This window comes from Drosophila novamexicana, unplaced genomic scaffold (assembly GCF_003285875.2).
Source record: "Drosophila novamexicana strain 15010-1031.04,08,12 unplaced genomic scaffold, DnovRS2.1 tig00000820-arrow-pilon, whole genome shotgun sequence".
Lineage (NCBI taxonomy): Eukaryota > Metazoa > Arthropoda > Insecta > Diptera > Drosophilidae > Drosophila > Drosophila novamexicana.
Genome location: NW_020824828.1, coordinates 2893969 through 2908789, shown reverse-complemented (window position 1 = coordinate 2908789; position 14821 = coordinate 2893969). Strand labels below are relative to the sequence as shown.

Here is a 14821-nt window from a genome sequence, read left to right as displayed (position 1 = left end):
AGATTTTCACACAACTTGACATTCCTTAGGCACAAACAATATTATCAGCATATATAAATTACATCGATGATTTTAATTTATAAAACAGTTCATATATTACTAACAAAAAGAAAATGTTTATTTTAAATCGTTTTCTAGATATTAACTAATAGTTAAATATTCGAACGGTTGACCTGCTATTAACAATCGTTTTGGTGGCCTTGCTTGGCACATTGCTTCACTGTACAGTAGTAACATGGGAATAGCATTTTCAGCATGGGTTTGGGGGCATTTCTATATAGTTGCATTGCGTTGTTATCAAATCAGATCTCGAGTAAATTCGTTGCAAAGGGCGCGCTGTTTGGGACACGCTGCTAGGAGTCAAAGCTGGGCACATAAATGGCGGCACATGTCGATTCCCAGACATCGTTTGGTGTATCCCATGAGTCCTTGCGATGCCACCAGTTGCCTGTGTCCAGATCGTACGCCATGGTCTCCGAACTGGCGCGATCAATCGACTCCGTTGAGTCCAGTCCGCCCACAAAAAATATGGTGCGACGCATTGAGGTGACGCCCGAATAGAATTTTGGTGCGGGTATTTTAGTTTCCACGCTCCACGTATTGCTCTTAATATCATACGCATAGATGTGCTCCACCAGCACGCGTGACTCCCTCAGCGTCTCGTGCCAGCCGCCGCACGCATAGATGCGATTGTCAATTGCCACCAGCACATGGTCACAGCATGGCGTCGGCATCGGCGCCAGTTCCATCCAACGTTCGCTCTTCGTGTCGAAGCACCATGTGCTAGACAATATGTTAGCCAGGTGTATGCCGCCTGCATTGAGAGCGAGAAAGCAGTTCCGTGAGTGTTTGAAACCCAATTTTAACTATATTCATTTTTAGTTTAAACAGTAAACTAGTTGGTATTTCCCAGCCTTATTTGGTCCTAGTTATATGCTTCCAATTTTACACATCAATTTTCCACCCGTTTTCCGCCCGTGGAAAGTTAAATCTACCTTTAGTCCATGTCTCAAGTATAATTTTAGGAATCTTGAAGCTTAATTTTGTATCTAAGAGGGATGGATTATACAAAATGCCTAAAACACGTCCTTAATGAACTTTGATAGTGATCCTTTTACCAAGCGGGGCTGGATTTACAGGAAAGTGTGAAATTTCTCTCAAATGAATTTGAACAAAGAGCTTTGAAAATAATATACTCAAGGCGACCCGAATTCAGAAGAATAATAGTCAATCATATAAAATAAATAAAATCATATAAATCCCAGATTTATTAGGACCAAGCTTAATATTTAAGCTATTAGCTTTCACCCATATTTCGCTTGTGGAAATCGATGCATATATGTTTGAGATTTAAATTTCAAACCCGTTGAATAACTAAAAAAGAGATTTACACGAATCTTTCATCTTTGTCTGTGGAATTAACTCAAATTCCATTTCAGTGCTTGCGTCATAAAAGAAAAAACAGGGAACTCAGCTATTAGCGATTTGGGCTTATACATTACCGGAGATATAGAGCTTGTCGCCGACAACGACGCCCGCATGCTGGCTGCGATTTTCCTGCAGGCTAGGCATATAAGTCCACGTATTGCTGACAATGTCATAACGCTCCACGTTGGATATGCGACGCAGTGCCTCCTCGGAATTATCGTCGTGCTCAACGATGCCACCGACGGCATACAGATGCTGCTTGCCAACAGCATTGAGCGAGAAGCGGCAGCGATCCAGCTGTATGGGTGCTATCGTCACCCAGGAGTCGCGCAGCGGGCAGTAGCGAAATCCAAACGGATGAATATACTCCTTAAGGCACACATCGTAAGCACCGCCTACAATGAAGAGTTCGTTGTTCAGAACGGCAGTGCCAAAGTTGCCTGCAAAAGGATGCGTTAGCTCGATTAGAAAGTGGGGAAATGGGGCTGGGAATGATTATTGCTTACATTGATCAATATGCGGTATGGAGGTTAACTCGTACCACTTCATTTTAGTTGGCGAGAAGCACATAATCTCATTGGTCAGACCCTTCCACTCGAAACCGCCAATTTTGAGCAGACTCAGTTCCATGCCGCGCATATTGGTGGGCCCCTGGCCCTGCTGCAGGCAGTGCTCGAGTGCCTCAGAGCTTGACTCCTGGACGGTGCCGCTCTCATGCAGCTTGGCCAGATACTTCTCGACCAGCGAGTAGTTGTGATGACGCAGCGATTTCAGTTCGTCGCAGCTGATGTACTGCCATTTGATAAGGTGGAGCAGCTCGAGCAACGCGCCATCGTCCAGCTGCTGTTCGAGCGCGTAGCTGCAGAGCAGACGCACCAGCTCCGGTTCGCTGACATCAATCGGATAGTTGCTGGAAAGTATAAAGTGCAGCTGCTCCAGTTTGACATCCTTGAAGTCATTGCTGGCGGCAAACTCCTTAAAGTGTGCGCATATATAGCGAAAGGCGCGCTCGGCGAGCGCCAGTTGACCATAAATCTCGGCCATGCTTGCTATGGCCAGGCAGTTGTCCATGCTAATCTTTTGCTCGAGAAAAACGGTACAGCGCTCAATGACCTCCTTGACCTGGACATGGGTGGCTGCCGCCAGCGTTTCCTCCACATTGTCCACATTCAATTCCAGCAGCGATGTATATATAAAGATTATGATGCGGCTCATAGCGCGCGCCGTAACGCCATACAGTGTGATCTCCTCCTTACGCGACTCGATCATGGCACAGTTCGCGAACATGGCGCAAAAGTAGTCGCTACTGGCCGCCAGCACCACGCGATGCGCCTGCAACATAGACCAGCTTTAGTATATACATTTATAGATCTAGTGGGCATAGTTGTACGCACCTTGAAGCGATGATCCTCCACGATGAGCGTCACATCTGTCAGCTTGCCCTGGGAGCGCAGCTTATTTAGGCCACGCAACAGGTTCTTCTCACCGGCGGCAACTGTTGCGGACATATCGATCGCCGCTTATCAGCAAACGTGACGCACTGTTCCACTGTTCCACTGTTCCCCCAACCTTGCCCCCTACTAATCAATGTGACGATGACGCTGATGACGCTGACTACGACGACAGCATGCTCCAGTTGGGAGTAGGCGGCAGCGATAATCAACTAGACGACGGCGCACAGATACACACGCACACATATAAATAAGTATTAAATTAATGAAATACTTGCTGATAGCGAAATCTACGGAGTGAGCGGCTGGCGGAATGGCGGGGCAGCGGCACTTCGATTGCGGGCTCTAGTTGAATTTTAATGTTTACAATATTGCGACCAGCTGTTGCCTTTTGTGCGTGCGCATGTGTACATAAATAGTATCTCTTATTTGTGTGCATATAAAAAATGAATGTTTATTCTCATGAATTATTAGCATGCACCGTTAGGCAGAGGGCTGCCCACGTTTAAATTATATATGCGCGTTTTATTAGTTGGTTATTTTCTTGATTTTAGCCTAAGCTGATTGCAACTGTTGTATATGCCCTACTACAATATTTTCTTTTATGTTGAAAGAAAGTGTGCGTTTGTTTGTATGTGTATATCTTTGTATATCAATAGTTTTCAGGTGTTGGTTAACGTTTCGCTGTTGCGGCGAATTGTTAACAGCTGAACTTTTCGGCACAGCATTTACCAACACATGTCGCATAGTGCGAAGCTTTATCGTAATAATTAATCACACTATCTAAGACGGTAATCAAGCGATTTCTTTTTTTCCGAGAGTTTCGCTGTAGTTAAGTTAAGAAGTGGGGTTAAGTCTTTAACGCTTCTTCTTTTTTTTTTTTTTTTTTTGCATATATGCTTGGTTTATCTTGTGGCCTGTTTGAAAGAACCGTTAAGCTGCCAGAGTTCCTGTTCGTGTAATTCAAAATGTCTTGAGATAAATATATGTCCATTTATGTGATTGACTTATTAAAGTATGTAAAAACTGTTCACATTTATCGTATGTATGATGATCTACCTTATAAACTAAGTCTATTAAAAATCAAAAACTGTTTTTGTTACAACAGTTCTATAGAGATTACTTGAATTTATGAGAATCGCGTAGTAAAGCGGCATTTACACATTTTGTGTCATTTTTCTAATGCAGCACAGCAGAAAACCAAAACTAAGCTTAGTACAAAATAAATTACAATAATACATAATTCAACTCTACTCATATATAGGTATTTCTCCATATATACTCACATCTGGCGTGTCATGAACTGTGTAGGAGCAAGGTGAGTATATAAAAATATGAAACAATTGAATGACATTAATAATAAATATGTACGAGTTATTTCAAACGGGCTGTGTGACGAGCTGATTAATCAATAAAAAATATTTATTCGATATTTATAACATTTGTACTTAACATACACTAACTACATCTATCTATATACATTAATATCTACAATGCGTACTCTAAGCTAAGCTCCAGCGGAGACGTTTACATTTATTTGGACGCGAGCGAAGCGATAGTCACGACTATCCTCATTGCGCACCAGGCAGAGCAGGGGCACACCCGGCTGCCTAACTTGCAGCAGTTGACGTAATCCACGAGCCGTTATATAGCCCACTCCGCAGACGGCTGCCTCCACGAAGCTGAAACCGGCGCAGGTCACATAGCCGAGCACCTCGCGACTGCATTGACGGCGCACGCTGTCGTGCTTCTTGGTTGGATCGCTGGGCAGCCAGAGGTCACACATTTTAGCAAACTGCTCGCAGATCAAGGGCCCTGTCCGGGCGGGACGAATGTGGACGCGCTTTGTGCTTGTCTCCTGCAGTTTACGCTTCTCGCGCACGCGACGGGAGCGCAAGCGCTTTAGCAGACGCTTGTGTTGGTGTCGCAACTGTTTGCGTAAACGTTCGTTAAGGTCGCTCTGCAGTGGCTCGGTATGCACGGGCTCGTGCTCGTCATGCTTCTGCTGCTGGCGACGACGCACCCAGTCCGAGGGTGTTGGCTGGCAGATCAATGCATTGTCCTTGAGTTTGCCGCGCGCATGCATACGCACTTCAATCTGAATAAGACACAATTCCGAGATCGTCTCCGGGAACTCCTGACGACGGCGCACGCAATCGTCCAGGCACTGCAACAACTCGCGATTGCGCAGCACAAAATAACCATGCGTATCCTTATAGTGCTCCACGGACCAGTCACGCACTAGCGAATGCCATGGCGCCACAAATGGACTGACCACCGACAGCCTACGATAGTTGCAGCGCTTGTTGGGTGGCTGGCGGAAGTATTGAGCACGACGCTCCTTGGCTGTCTGCGATGTCTGCTGTTGTCCTGTCGAAAAGATCAAACCAGCAATTATTCAGCCCTAAAAAGGAGCTAGGGCAGTGACTTACCGGCCACAGTGTCCGGCAAATAATGATCGATTCCCGACTCTCTGGCTACCGAGTCGAATTCTCGCAGTCCACCTGGTCGGGCGCCCCACATGATGAGCGTCTGCCAGAGCACCATGCCGTAACGGGCAGGCACAATCACATCCCAGCCAGCAGCATAGCCCAAACGTTTGTACTGCGCCTGTTGGGAGCCTGGGCGCTGTATCAGCAGGAGCGGCAGTGGCTGCAGTTGATCCTCAAAGTCGCAGCGCTGGCCGGGCACAATGGCATGCAAGGAGCGCAGCTGATTATATTTATGTTGCGGCATCATCGTCTTACTGAGACGTTCGCGAAACTCTGAGTCCCACAGATCGCTGTGCGGCGGCTCCTTTGGCTGCGATAGTTGCAACTGAGCTGCATTGACCAGAGATGTGGCAGGTTTGGCGGCCTTACTGCGCTTACTGGGACGCTGCAGACGAGGGTCAACCACATTGACGCTGATGATCAGATTGGAAAGGAGCTCGCTGGGCGAGCTCAGCTGCAGTGCAGCCTCACAGAAATCGGCCGGCTCTAGCGCTTGGCCTGGCGTGTCGCCAAGCCGCAAATCATCCCGGGGGCTATCTTCGCGGCCTTGACGATAGGCACGCAGACTGGCGGCCAGCACGCGTTGGGCGCGCGGTCCGGTCAGTCGGAAGCGATTAAATTCGTGCTTGATGTGCGCCATTCGCAAGCCTGTGTCCGCATTGGCGTAGCTTCTGTTGCGCTCAAACGCCTTGGTGTATGTCCAGAAACGCAGCGGCTGCTTGTTCGATCCTTCTGCTTGATGCTCCACCGATTCAACTGGCAGTGGCACTTTGTTCAACTTATCTGACGGCACCAGGGCGTCTGAGTCATATGGTAGCGGCAACCTTTCCTGCTTAGTCGACTTGAGCTGAAAAACTTTGATTAGTTGGGCAATGGTTGCCTCAGCGCCAGCAGGATGCAGCCAGAGCCATAAGGTGCGGCGTGGTTGATTCTCCGTCTGTTTCTCAGGTCGCCACATAAAGAGGACGCGTTGCAGGGCACCCGACGGATACTTCGAATCGGCGAAGAGCTGTATGCTGCCCTCGCGTCGCCCGCTAATATATGTCTTGGCCGCAATGCCAAGGCCGCACTCTGGACTTGTTAGGCGCCCAAAACCCATACGCAGCCGATCGAGGCTCCCTTCCAACTGCACGCAGCTGTAAAATGAAATATCCTGAACCAGGCAGTGCTCGGAGCTGGCGCGATAGCATGCCCGGTAGGTCTTGTCGCAACTGGCATAGGCCAAACGATATCCCCAGCGATCGATCATATGGAAGCGCTTTGCATGCCAAATATGAGTCTCCAGCCAAATGTGATTGCGCTGGCGGCGCAAATACTCACGCAGTAGGTTCTTTGCCCGCCGTCGATACTTGCGCGACGGGCGCTTCGGTGCCACCGGCTGATTGCCTGCCTTGGCCATTTGGCATTTGTGGGCGGAGCGGTATTTGCGCGGCAAGCGATTGGGATGATGGGACATGGCGCGACGGCGCATGTGCTTGGGCAATGATTGAAAGATTAGCTTACTGCTGACCGGCTTCTGGGATGCTTCCGCAATCATAGTCTTGATTTCATTTAGTGCTCCAGATGCATAGTGATAGGTCGGCAGATTGCTGGGCAGCGCAACGCCTCCGCCCAGGCTTGCATCGTATTCCAGCTTGTGTGAGCTCATGATTTTGATTTTTAGAAAATTCTATCCTCGAATTTTCTTAATCCCACCTGAATACACAAAATCAAACAAAAACTGTTTGGAACACCGGCACGTGCATCGGTCCAAGTCGTCGGATAAATCCACGGTTACTTTTCTAGCAGTTATCAAATTTCAGAAAGTATCGTTTTTCGATAGTGTCTCCAATTGAGTGTTTGCTAAGTGATGAAAGCAGTGTTGCCTATTTTAGCTGTTTTCTAGCTAACTAGTTTTTAAATGACAATTTCGTTAAACTGATTTCTCAATGACAAATTCTCGCGACTTCGTTGTAATTTTTGCTAAAGCTAATTTTGTTTTTGGCATTTTTTAACATTGAAACAACTAGAAGTAAAACCTATAAATATATATTTATTGCTCGTGTCGCGGTCTTAGCTTTTGTTCATTTAACTGTGGTGGCAATTAATAATCATAAATTTGAACTTAAGAGTCTTAGCTACATTTTTTCACAATTAATTTATTTTATAACAAATGTTCCATATTGCTTAGCCAATTTGTATGGTTGACAACATTGGAGTCCACTGTGCTTGCAAACTTATCGATAGTTGTGCAGCAGTCCAATTTTTGCATATATCGATATCGATAGAAGATCAAAATTCCAAGTTCCTGTTTTGCAGTGAGCCAGCGCCTATTTTAGTGTTTAAAGCGGCTAATAATGCAAAAATGGTGGCCAGTGCAGTGGTCGGAGCTTCTGCTGCTTCTCCTCCTGGTCGCTGTTTCTGAGGCTCTCAACGGCCGAGCACTGCATAACGGCACTATAGCAAAGAGCAGCCACCTGAACAACAACAGCAACTGCCAAAGGCCGCTCTTTTGGCGCCTACCCGCCAAGCAGACATGTCCAGACTCTATAGTACCGTTGCGCGGCACCGTTTACCTTCTGTACGACGTGAACATCTCCGAGGGCTTCAATCTGCGTCGCGATGTCTACATTCGCATGGCGGTCTTTGTGCGCCGCCTGCGACGGCGCAAACGTTTTCGCAATGTGCGTCTGGTGCTGCCGCCTTGGCCCCGACTCTACCACTGGCACTCGCACGGCCTGGGCCAGACCGATCTGATGTGGCGCAACTTCTTTGACTTGGACAGCCTGCGACGCTATGCGCCCGTGCTCGACTATGACGAGTTTGTCGCCGAGTATCGAAGATTTGGCATGCCGGCGCCGCCCTACGTTCACGTTTCGCAGGCCTTCCGGCTGACGCACTACGAGATTATGCAGGAGCAAGGCGTCTTCCGCGACAAGTACGAGCGCATATCTGCCAATGCCAATGATGATGCCAATGGGCAACGCATCGAAGCTTGCAATGAGAACTCCATCAGTGGCGGCCCGCTCCTGCAGCAGCGATTGCTACGCTACGGCCGCTATCACTGCGTACGCTTCCAGGGCAGCGCTGGCCTACTGGAGCGCATGCTGCGCGAGGCCATTGATGAGGATACGGCGGGCGTCGAGGATGTGGACGACATGCGCGTCTATGCGGTGCTCAGCGCCGAAACGGTCCTGCACGACAATTGGGGCGACGAGCACTTTTGGCTGGCGCGTCGCTCGATGCGCTTCGCTCCGTTCCTGAATCGGGTGGCCGCTGACTTTCGGCTTGTGTCGCTTAGCACCACGGACACCACGGCCGGCGTGCAGCGGCCAGCCATGTGGGAGCTGGAGCGACCCAAGCGAGATGCACGCGGCGGCGACTATTTGTGCGCGCATCTGCGACGCGGCGACTTTGTGAGGTCTCGGGAATCGACCACGCCCACGCTCAAGTCGGCGGCACAGCAAATAAAGCAGCTGCTACGCGCATTCAATTTGACCACCGTGTTCGTAGCCAGCGATGCCACGCCATACGAGCTGCTCGAGCTGAAGGAGCTTTTCTATAGGTTTCGGTTTGTGCACTTTACGCCGGAATCGAATGCACAGCGACAGCAGCTGAAGGATGGGGGCGTGGCCATTGTCGATCAGCTAATCTGCGCCTATGGCCGGCATTTTGTTGGCACCTACGAGAGCACGTTCACCTATCGCATCTACGAGGAGCGCGAGATTCTCGGCTTCAGCAAGTCGAGCACATTCAATACATTCTGTAAGGCATTGGGCGGCAATTGTGCGCGCAATGCCGTCTGGCCGATTGTCTGGAGTGATGATGATGATGATGATAAATTTTACTAACATTTATTTTTGACAGTCATCAATTTGTGGCCACTGAATTTCTCTAATATATATCACCATGTAGTTAAGTGTATTTTATGTAGGTTTATTTTTAAATATTGTGAATCTGAACAAACTGCGATGCCATACCAAAAACCAAAAATTAAACACTTTTTAAACAGAAATTTCTACACACTTACACAACTGAACGATATTGGTATGCAAAGTTATTTTAATCGTCTAAGCTTAAGTTTTTGAAAAATAAAATTATCTTTTATTACCTATTCAAATAAACGATATAATAAAATATCGGCAACGGTACTATGGCAAAATAACAATATATCGATAGGTGCAAGGTCGAAACGTCCTATCCCAATAAGCACTCTCATTTGAAGTATTTTATTTGGTATTTCACGATGTGAATATCGAAATAAAAAATATATCGATAAGTATAAAGTCAACATGTCATATGGCAGTAAATACTCTCAGTTGAGTTTGCAATTGTCGCACGTGTTTTGTTAAAAATTCGAATTTATTCAAAATCAACTTTGTTCCGCCAAAATGGGCAAAAAGAACAAAGATGGCACCAATCTGGGACGCCAGCTAATCAAAGATCGTTTTGGGCACACACCACGTCGCAAGGTGGACAACGACACAATGGTGCGTAGTATACTTTCCCCAGCTCGCGCACATAATTGCATACGCACTTATCATATTCGCAGCTGCACACAACGGAGCTGCAGGATGGCTATGACTGGGGCCGCTTAAACCTCTCCTCTGTAACTGAGGAGTCGTCTTTTAATGCATTCTTGCGCACAGCTGAACTGGCAGGCACTGAATTTCAGGCCGAGAAGCTCAACATAACATTTGTTAATCCGAAACAGCGTGTCGGCTTGTTAAGCAAGACACAGGAGCAGACAATGCACCAGAAGCACGCCGAGCATCGGGATCAGCTAAAGATTCCGCGTCGCCCCAAATGGAACAAGGAAACTAGCGCCGAAGATTTGGAACGTGCCGAAAACGAGGCGTTTCTTAATTGGCGTCGCGATTTGGCACTCCTGCAGGAGAACGAGGAAATCCTTATGACGCCCTACGAGAAGAATCTCGAGTTCTGGCGCCAGTTGTGGCGTGTCGTCGAGCGCTCCGATGTCGTTGTCCAGATTGTCGATGCACGTAATCCGTTGCTCTTTCGCAGCGTCGATCTAGAGCGTTATGTCAAGGAGGTTGACAGCAACAAACTCAACATGATTTTGGTCAACAAATCGGATTTGCTTACGCTGGAGCAGCGTCAGCACTGGGCACAATATTTTGACTGTGAGGGCATACGTACAGCGTTTTACTCTGCCACTCTGGTCGAGGAAGAGCTTAAGCGTGAAGCTGAGGCCGCCAGGCAGGCAGCTGAATCGCCGACCTCGGCGCTGGAACTCAAGCAGCTGCGCGAGGCAGCCGAGGAGATCCAACAGTCGCTGAATGCTGTTGAGCAAACGCTGGACGTAATCGAGAGCAAGATGAAGTCAAAGCCGTCGGACGCAACGGATGTTAAGCTGCCCAGGCTGCCCAGTGACAAAAACAGCGCGCATCTGTTGTCCAGAACGGAGTTGATTGACTTCCTGCGCCATATCTATACGGGGCCCAGACACACCGCGCAGCATGTGACCATCGGCATGGTGGGCTATCCGAATGTGGGCAAGAGCAGCACGATTAACTCTTTAATGACTGTGAAGAAAGTTTCGGTGTCGGCCACGCCCGGCAAGACAAAGCGCTTTCAGACGCTCTTCCTGGAAAATGACATTCTGCTTTGTGATTGTCCGGGTCTGGTTATGCCCAGCTTTGTGCTTACCAAGGCAGACATGTTGCTTAATGGTATACTGCCAATTGATCAAATGCGCGATCATGTGCCCGCCGTGAATTTGCTCTGCGAGCGCATACCACGCCACATTCTCGAGGATAAGTATGGCATTGTGATAGCTAAGCCCCTGGAGGGTGAGGATCCGGATCGTCCGCCTTTCTCTGAAGAGCTGCTGCTGGCCTATGGCTGTAAGTAGAGCGGTCTTTTTAATTCTAACACCGTTTTACTAATGCACTTTACCAATCTAACCCGTAGACAATCGCGGCTTCATGACCTCGAATGGCCAGCCGGATCAGGCTCGCTCTGCTCGCTATGTGCTCAAGGACTACGTCAATGGCAAACTACTTTTTGCTCTGGGCCCACCATCTGTCATTCAGTCCGAGTATCACACATTTCCGGAGCGCCAACGCAAGCCGGTGGAGGAGTCCCAGCTGCCTGGACAACAGCAACGTGCCATGCGCGTAAGTTGCCCACTCGCCAAATGCTTCCGTACACACCACTGATGCCTATGCTATTGTCCACAGATCAATAAGAGCACGTCCAAGGAGCTGGATCAGCAGTTTTTCAACGCCCAACCGAGCGTTGCGCACGTCAAGGGCCGCACCAACTTTCCACATGTGCGTCTGGCAAACGATGGCAACCTGGTAACTGGCGAAGCTCCAGCCAAGCCCTGGCGCAATGTAAAAAAAGAGCGACGCGAGAAGCTGCGCAAAAAGTTCTCCCACCTGGATGAGCATTAATTGTCCAACGTGCAGGTGTCAAACACAGTGCTGCAGTCGGCGGTTGAGACTCTGAGCTCATTGTATGCATGTATTTAAGAGCTTGTTGAAAGCAAACTGTTTTAAATTAAAGTTAGCATAAGCATTCTAATACGTGACTCTTAAGATCAATGCCAGCTCTTTGGGACTTCAGGCAAATGTACCTACATACCCCGTATATATTAATATATATATACACTTGTATATTGGGTTCAGGTAGACAAACAAATCTGAACCATAGTCCTATTAGCATGCTGAGTCCTTTATGTATTTTCCGTTATTTGTGGAGAATAAGTGCCAAATTTGAGTTTAAAAAATGATAAGAATAATTCATGTCGTCTAATTGCGTGCAATCGGTATTGTGCTTATATTTGCCAAAGATAGTTCCTAATCCCACAGAATTTTTCTGCTTGCTTTTTCTCAGCTGTATGTAAAGCACGTTCATATCTCTATTTCGTGCAACCGGCTAGCAAATCTTGCCTCTCTTTCTGGGCCACACATTTAGAATCATATTATAATGCACTCTGCAAACTAGTTTTTATACCATGTAATCCTTGAAAATGGGTGTAATCAATCCCTCTTGATGAACCCTCAAGGCTTAAACAGGTTGTATGAACTATGGATCAACTTGTAGAGTAGGGTTTTATATTTTGCTGTCGTAGCTCTTTTAGCTTTAAAGCTAAATCCACTTTTTTTTCTAGCTGCCATTGGAATACTTGATAAGAAACTTAGTTCTTATATAAAAATATATTTTTGGGTTCTCAAGATATCTGGTGCCAAGATTCTGCATGCTGTTTACATATGCGCAAAATCTTATCAACAACGGATTATTATATTATATAGCTCTACATAAAGAAAGCTATCGAGATATAAGTGTCAGTATGGCTTTCTAGATATTTTAGCCAAGCCCGCCAATTACGAGCTCCTCGATTCATATCAGATATTTGCGAACCCTAATCAAATCTTCAATTCTATATGATATATGGCTACTACAGGAACAGTCGATTGAAACTGAAGCTATTTTTGTATGCGCTCACTTTTAAGCCATGTCTACTAGGGTATTTAATCTTTGCGGTGCGCCAGATAGCCGTTGCTTCTTGTTTTTTAATGTATTCTGCTCATTCGCGAAATGTGTGGCTCGGGTAAACACGAAGTTGTTATTGGCCCAAGCAGCTTGCCAGAGACGGAAGAGGGTATGGCACTCAGTGCTCTTGCTTTCTGCTGCACTTTGATCGGGCAGCAGCAGCGATAGCTGAGCGACCTCCTCGATGTTGATAACCGAAAACTATGTATATGTACGCTTAGTGGCATACAGTGGCGTCCAAAAATACGCGTACAATTACTTTTGTAGTGTTTGTTAAATATTTCTTAGTATAATAATACTCGTTATATTTAGAGAAGACCGTAATTTTGGCACTGTGATCAGAAAGAGTAGATCTTCCCGGCTTTAAATTCTTTCATCGGAAAGTTTGCTAAGAAAATTGAACTTGAACGGATTAATTAAATGCTTAAATTTGAACAGATCAATTACCAAAAGGCATCACTGTCGAAGATCGGCGAACCTTTGAATTGAGTTTCCCATGCGTAAGAAACTGGAAATGCCTGTATATGCACAAGTTGGTTAGAAGGATCACTTAATAAATTAGGTGTGTCGATAACTTAGTGTGAAGGATCGGTTAATAAATGAGTAAGACATTCGAATTAAGGTGTAACATGATATCGGAAATGCTGCAATTTGTATATTCCATAGGGAAATAAAATACATTTCTGCCCTGTCCGAATCTTTTTGTCCGCCACTGTATGGGTGTTCATATGTATTTACCGAAGCCTGTTGTCTCTTGTCTCTTGTGGAGGGGCAATTAAATAAAGTGGAACGACGCGGTCCGACCAGTCTGTCTTCCAACGTTGCAATGGGCGAAGCTGGTGCTGGAGGAGCTGCTGTTGCGGACAATTTCAATACGTTTAAGGAGCTCCTAATTGAGCGACGCGGCCGGCTGCTAATTATACAATTCAATCGACCAGCTGTACAGAATGCGCTGCGCCGTCGCACCATATACGAGCTACTGCGTGCCCTGGACGTGGCCAATGCGGATTCGCACATCAGTATCGTTGTGCTGACGGGAAATGCGAATGCCTTCACATCGGGCAATGACTTGACCGATCTGCTGGCCTTGCAGCGCAAGAGCGGAGATGAGGCGCTGGATGTACACTTTCGGGCCTCGAACTTTGTGATGAAATCGTTGGTGAAGAAGATGCTGATGAATCGCAAGGTGCTGATCGCTCTGGTCCAGGGCAATTGCATTGGCCTGGGCGTGGTCATTTGCGCACTGTGCGACATTATCTATGCCACGGAATCCGCCCAGTTTTGGCTGCCCTTCTCACAGCTGGGCCTGTGCGCCGAAGGCGGCACCAGCTGGACCCTGCCAGCGTTGTTGGGCCGCAGTAAGGCCGCCGAACTGCTGCTCTTTGGTGAGCGCCTAGACGGCCAGACGGCGCTGCGTCATGGCATGATCGCCAGCCTGGTGCACAATCAGCAGGAATTCTGGACGCGCCTCGACAAGCATTCGCGGCTGCCCTCCGTCTCCTTAATGAGCACCAAGCGGCTGCTGCTGCAGCCCTGGCGCCAACAACTGCTTGATGCTCTGGACGCAGAGTCCGACCAGCTGGAAGCATTGCGTCGCGGCCCGACTTATCGCGCCCAGATAATGGCCTTTGCCAGACGGAGCAAGTTGTAAAATCCTTAGATATATCATTTGTTAGTTTTTTGTTTTTTTTTTTTTTTGTTTTAATAAAGTTATTCCTCTAATGTATTGTACTTTCGGTGTTGTTTTTGTATGCTTAACGTTTTGAGGAAGATCTTATAGGTGGAAAATATTTAAGAGAGATAGAGGGAGGGAGAAAAATAGAGAGAGAGAGAGAGAGAGAGAGAGAGAGAGAGAGGGGGGGGGGGGGGCGAAACTGAATTAAAATGGATTGAGAAAGCGAGCTGCCATTTATTTGAGCAGCATGCACTCAAAAACTAGCCGAATTTCAA

General features: G+C 47.3%; 5 protein-coding genes across 5 annotated transcripts; 3 read left to right on the top strand and 2 right to left on the bottom strand.

The window, feature by feature from the left end:
- Nucleotides 1–98: 98 nt before the first annotated feature.
- Nucleotides 99–3479, bottom strand: LOC115764414 (kelch-like protein 22). Its single transcript, XM_030707411.1, has 4 exons — nt 2823–3479; nt 1935–2760; nt 1503–1868; nt 99–814 (listed from the first exon to the last, which is right to left on the bottom strand). The coding sequence occupies exons 1-4, from the start codon at nt 2934–2936 to the stop codon at nt 354–356; spliced, it is 1767 nt and encodes a 588-aa protein (XP_030563271.1). The 5' UTR covers nt 2937–3479; the 3' UTR covers nt 99–353.
- An 813-nt stretch (nt 3480–4292) lies between these two features.
- Nucleotides 4293–7312, bottom strand: LOC115764415 (ribonucleases P/MRP protein subunit POP1). Its single transcript, XM_030707412.1, has 2 exons — nt 5312–7312; nt 4293–5249 (listed from the first exon to the last, which is right to left on the bottom strand). Exons 1-2 carry the CDS (start codon nt 7017–7019, stop codon nt 4387–4389), a joined length of 2571 nt encoding a protein of 856 aa, XP_030563272.1. The 5' UTR covers nt 7020–7312; the 3' UTR covers nt 4293–4386.
- Nucleotides 7313–7432: 120 nt separating this feature from the next.
- Nucleotides 7433–9408, top strand: LOC115764409 (GDP-fucose protein O-fucosyltransferase 2). Its single transcript, XM_030707407.1, has one exon. The coding sequence runs from the start codon at nt 7708–7710 to the stop codon at nt 9199–9201; it is 1494 nt and encodes a 497-aa protein (XP_030563267.1). The 5' UTR covers nt 7433–7707; the 3' UTR covers nt 9202–9408.
- Nucleotides 9409–9670: 262 nt separating this feature from the next.
- LOC115764392 (large subunit GTPase 1 homolog) lies at nt 9671–11899 on the top strand. Its single transcript, XM_030707370.1, has 4 exons — nt 9671–9840; nt 9903–11217; nt 11285–11490; nt 11554–11899. The coding sequence occupies exons 1-4, from the start codon at nt 9742–9744 to the stop codon at nt 11767–11769; spliced, it is 1836 nt and encodes a 611-aa protein (XP_030563230.1). The 5' UTR covers nt 9671–9741; the 3' UTR covers nt 11770–11899.
- Nucleotides 11900–13686: 1787 nt separating this feature from the next.
- On the top strand, nt 13687–14583 carry LOC115764354 (enoyl-CoA delta isomerase 2, mitochondrial). The gene has a single exon (XM_030707311.1). The coding sequence runs from the start codon at nt 13698–13700 to the stop codon at nt 14520–14522; it is 825 nt and encodes a 274-aa protein (XP_030563171.1). The 5' UTR covers nt 13687–13697; the 3' UTR covers nt 14523–14583.
- Nucleotides 14584–14821: the final 238 nt, after the last annotated feature.